Consider the following 5169-nt stretch of genomic DNA (forward strand, 5'->3'; position numbering starts at 1 on the left):
GACCTATTCTCTTTTATTCCATTCTTTTTTATTCTATTCTATCCCATTCCATTCTACATTCTATTCTATTCTCTTTTATTCTATTCTATTCTATTCTATTCTATGATTGTGCTTAAGCAATCATAAATCATGATGACGTACCTAATGCTTTAGTTGATGTGTTGTTCATGCTTATTCATGTACCCTTACCGTAAAGTGTTACCCATGTTGGATAAAAAGAAAAGAAAATGTTAACAAAAACAGATCAAATGGTATGCATCTTTAATTCAATGCACACATATCATGAATTCAGCACTAATTCTTATCAAGTTGGTTGGTATGCATCTTTAATTCAATGTACACATAGGACACATCATGAATTCAGCAATAATCAAGTTGGTTGGTGTGCATCTTTAATTCAATGTACACATAGGACACATCATGAATTCAGCAATAATCAAGTTGGTTGGTATGCATCTTTACTTCAATGCACACATAGGAGACATCATGAATCCAGCACTAATTCTTATCACGTTGGTTGGTATGCATCTTTAATTCAATGTACACATAGGACACATCATGAATTCAGCACTAATTCTTATCAAGTTGGTTGGTGTGCATCTTTAATTCAATGTACACATAGGACACATCATGAATTCAGCAATAATCACGTTGGTTGGAATGCATCTTTACTTCAATGTACACATAGGACACATCATGAATTCAGCAATAATCAAGTTGGTTGGTATGCATCTTTAATTCAATGCACACATAGGACACATCATGAATTCAGCACTAATTCTTATCACGTTGGCTACATTTCCTTATTTGTAGCACTATAGGCTGCTGTAGGCTGGGTGAAAATGTTCTTGTTCTATTGGCAGATATATTTGTGTGTGTGTGTGTGTGTGTGTGTGTGTGTCCTGCAGCAGGTCATGTGATCTAGATCAGAGACACTGATGAGTCAGGATAAACATAAATTGCTGCATGTAGGGGCTCACTAGTGAATGTGGTGGTGAAGGTGTGCAGGTGTGTGAGAGTATCAGAGGAGACCCTGTAGAAGGACAGAGTGCCGACCTCACGGTCCACATACACTCCTACTCTCCTGGAGTCTGCGGGGGTGACAGGTGGGACAGTCCTATTGGAATTGTGGTAGGCTTCGTATTCGTCACTGCAACAGTACAGACACCAGGCCTTGGCAGAGTAGCCAATGAATTCCCTCCTGCTCATGCTCGTATAGGCCACTCCCACATACACGCCCCTCCCACTCCACTCACACTCCCAGTAGCAGCGTCCAGGCAGAGGCTCTCTGCTCAGCACCTGGGGGCAGGTGATCAATCCAGCAAAGAAGTTGCCCGTAAATCTGTCAGGGTGGTCAGGATACGGCTGCTTCTCCCCGGCATGTGTCACCTTCCTGTTCCCCTCAGACAGACGGAGATATCTGCTCACTGTGTTGGGGTCCAGTGTGAACTCACGAGTATCTGCACACACAAGACACACACAGCAGACAAAACACGTCACAATGGAATGACACATACACACACACAAATATAGCCACTGTCCGATGAAAACACATCTGGTGTATTGGATCCTGAAGTTCTCCATCTTCCTATTTCCCTATTATCATTCCTACCCCACCTGTGACCATGTAATAGAGTGTGTAAGTGTGTGTCCATCTTCCTATTTCATCATTCCTACCCCACCTGTGACCATGTAATAGAGTGTGTAAGTGTGTGTTCATCTTCCTATTTCATCATTCCTACCCCACCTGTGACCATGTAATAGAGTGTCTAAGTGTGTGTTCATCTTCCTATTTCATCATTCCTACCCCACCTGTGACCATGTAATAGAGTGTGTAAGTGTGTGTTCATCTTCCTATTTCATCATTCCTACCCCACCTGTGACCATGTAATAGAGTGTGTAAGTGTGTGTCCATCTTCCTATTTCATCATTCCTACCCCACCTGTGACCATGTAATAGAGTGTGTAAGTGTGTGTTCATCTTCCTATTTCATCATTCCTACCCCACCTGTGATCATGTAATAGAGTGTGTAAGTGTGTGTGTGTGTGTTCATCTTCCTATTTCATCATTCCTACCCCACCTGTGACCAATAGTGTGTGTAAGTGTGATGTCACGTTTCCATAACAACCGAATTTCTACCTGTGACCATGTAATTGGATTCACTGCAGGAACAACATGTTTTGAACGGGCACTGCACATAATGCTCTTTGAATGGTGTAAATTGTCTATTAGATGTTTTAAAGAGTAAGACAAACTTACGCAGATGTACTGGGATGGTTGTTACGTGTGGATCTTTCAAGTGCGCGTTGTGATACCACCGGACGGATGCTCCTGGGTATCTTGTGTCGGAAATGAAGCTGATGACTTTGAGGGGTGCTTTGTTAAAGACCTCACGTGCAGAGCCTAGGGCCTCCTTCACTTCTGGTCTCCTGTACCAGGGAGCATCCACCTCCTTTCCTGGGTTCCGTTCAGGTGTGCTAAAGGTGGTGGAACCACTCTTGAAGTTCTCAGCTGCCTGTGAGATTTGCTCCAGGTACGGTTCATCATAACTCAGAGAGGTGAAGCTGAATACGAAAACATCAGTCACATCTGGGTCCATCAGGAAAGAGTCGAGCTCCGGGCCAGGAGGTCTAATCTCAGACTTCAGTTTGGTTATGTTCTTTGTGACAACATTGATCTCAGTCTCTTTTCCATCCAGCCACAGCTTCATATCCTTCCCACTGAAGCCAGATGCATCCTGGAACTTCATAAGGTCTCCCAGGGCATTCTCCTCCATGTTGCCTCCTCTGATGGCTGGGATCAGGTCTCCCATTTTCCGCAGGAAATTAACAGTGAAAATCCTCAGGCTGCTTCGGAAGCGCTCCAGTTTTTGGACGATGTCTTCAGTCTTGATCTCTCTGCTCCTCTCCAGCAGGTCACTAGTTCTTATCTCAGCCTGGTGGAAAGCATCCATGGCCTTCTCCACGTCTGCAACCAGCTTGACTGAGATCATGTTCTTCAGCTTGGACTCAGTATTACCAAACATGCTCAGTGGATATAAGGAGACCTTCACAGGCACAGTGTTCTCTCCTTTCTGTCCCAGCAGGCTGGGCAGCTTCTTGTACACCTTCACAGCCTCCTCGTACGTAGATGGAAGGTCCTTCAGATGAACGTCACCGTAGAACTCACAGCTCATGTTCTTCACCTTCTCCCTGTCTTTATCGTCCAACTGTAACCTTCCATCAACGCTGATGTTACATTTCGGTATCCTGTCGATCATTACCTTCAGGTTCCCCAGGATTTCCTGCTTGCTGGAAGCATCGCCGGCTGTGTCTTTAAACTCCATCAGTGCGTGAGCCCCGTAGAGCACTCCCACCACCACATGAGTGGCATCTGCCGTGTCCAAAACATCCGGCTTTGGAGTCCCGAGCTCAGATATCAGGAGCTCTTTAAACTCGGTGGTCACGTGGTATTTGAGGGTGACGCTGCACTGGCGAGCGGAGGAGGTCTTCTTCTTCAGGTACTTGGCAGAGCCTCCGAGCTCCACCAGCCCACTGCAGAGGCTGGCCTTCACCGAGGAGCTCCACCAGTCCACTGTAGAGGCTGGCCTTCACCGAGGAGCTCCACCAGTCCACTGTAGAGGCTGGCCTTCACCGAGGAGCTCCAGCAGTCCACTGTAGAGGCTGGCCTTCACCAAGGAGCTCCAGCAGTCCACTGTAGAGGCTGGCCTTCACCGAGGAGCTCCACCAGCCCACTGTAGAGGCTGGCCTTCACCGAGGAGCTCCAGCAGTCCACTGTAGAGGCTGGCCTTCACCAAGGAGCTCCAGCAGTCCACTGTAGAGGCTGGCCTTCACCGAGGAGCTCCACCAGCCCACTGTAGAGGCTGGCCTTCACCGAGGAGCTTACCTCCAGCAGGCAGGTCTTCTCACGGAGCGTCTGCGACACGGACACCACAGAACTCGTATCAGGCTTTGGTCTTCTCACGGAGCGTCTGGGACACGGACACCACAGAACTCGTATCAGGCTTTGGCTTGATGCTTGTCTTGCTTTTGATGTCCTCGCCTCTCCAGAGTCTCATTCCTGAAATGAATTAACATAGTATTTATCCCTCTCTCACACACACTCTCACATTCTCCCCCACTCTCTCATTCTCTCTTTTCTCCCTCTGTCTCTCCTCATCTTGCTCTGTGTGTGTGTGTTTGTGTGTGTGTGTGTGTGTGTGTGTGTGTGTACGTGTTTGTAATTAGTAAAGGTGAATGCTTGACTCATGTTCCAACAGTTCCATTCCATGGGGGTGAAATAAGCCCATGCACTATACAAGACACACGTGTGTGTGTGTGTGTGCGTGTGTGTGTGTGTGAGAGGGAGAGTTGCTGGTGCCGGCTCACCCTTTAGTTGGATGGTGACATATTGATGGTGTTTTGTGTGTGTGTGTGTGTGACGGCCTGTGAGGCCTTCTGCTCGTTGTCTTTGTTTTCAGGTGTGCTCAAGACCAAACGAGCTGATGAGCTGCACCTGAGGGGTGCAGATAAGAGGCCTGCTGCTTCTCCCCTTGAGAGGGCCATTCTGACTTTGGGTTTTGGACATGCAACACTTGTAACATACTGGCTCTAGTATGTACATTAAAGGGGAGACCAACGCAGTATAATAATAATAATTAATGAGTTTATTAAGTAAAGTTAACATAAACTAATATTAAGAAATAACGATAAAAGTGTGGTGCGAATCAGTGTAGTGGTAAATACGCAAAATGAGGTGTAAGTCAGTACAAGGAACAAAGGTAACGCAACGAAATCCAATTCAACGCCGGGAGGAGGGCTGCCGCCCCAAGCACAGACGGAGCTGGTCCTATATTCACCTCCAGATTAGGCACACCTGGGCACACAGAGGAAGAGAGGAAACGAGCACATCGGCCCGTAATTGCAAAATGGGCGGGGTTAAGACATTGCGCGGCCGGGCCGTAACACACTACACTCAGACACATTGCAAACATTCAACATCCATGCATTACTGACAACTGACTTGGACCCATCTCACACTCTTTGTTGTTCGTTTGCTACTAGTTGATTTGCTTTGGTTAATAAATCTATATTTTAGTCAAAAATCCAACCTCTCGACTCCCTCTTTTGTTGTGGCCTTATCCCCTAGGTCATAACAGTGTGTGTGTGTGTTTTTTCCTGAATTATTTGA

General features: G+C 46.6%; 1 protein-coding gene across 1 annotated transcript; it reads right to left on the reverse strand.

Moving 5' to 3' along the window:
* Positions 1-885: 885 nt before the first annotated feature.
* LOC134075098 (stonustoxin subunit beta-like) lies at positions 886-4544 on the reverse strand. The gene is made up of 4 exons (XM_062530617.1): positions 4495-4544; positions 3794-3970; positions 2260-3587; positions 886-1460 (listed from the first exon to the last, which is right to left on the reverse strand). The coding sequence occupies exons 1-4, from the start codon at positions 4542-4544 to the stop codon at positions 922-924; spliced, it is 2094 nt and encodes a 697-aa protein (XP_062386601.1). The 3' UTR covers positions 886-921.
* Positions 4545-5169: the final 625 nt, after the last annotated feature.

This window comes from Sardina pilchardus, chromosome 1 (assembly GCF_963854185.1).
Source record: "Sardina pilchardus chromosome 1, fSarPil1.1, whole genome shotgun sequence".
In the NCBI taxonomy this organism is placed as follows: Eukaryota; Metazoa; Chordata; class Actinopteri; order Clupeiformes; family Clupeidae; genus Sardina; species Sardina pilchardus.

Excerpts from the sequence above, each read along its gene's own strand:
- LOC134075098 (XM_062530617.1), bottom strand. The coding sequence starts at position 4,544 with ATGGCCCTCTCAAGGGGAGAAGCAGCAGGCCTCTTATCTGCACCCCTC. Across the intron at positions 3,971-4,494 it reads CTCTTATCTGCACCCCTCAG|ACGCTCCGTGAGAAGACCAA; the intron begins GTGCAGCTCATC and ends TCCGTGTCCCAG. Across the intron at positions 1,461-2,259 it reads AACCATCCCAGTACATCTGC|ATACTCGTGAGTTCACACTG; the intron begins GTAAGTTTGTCT and ends TTGTGTGTGCAG.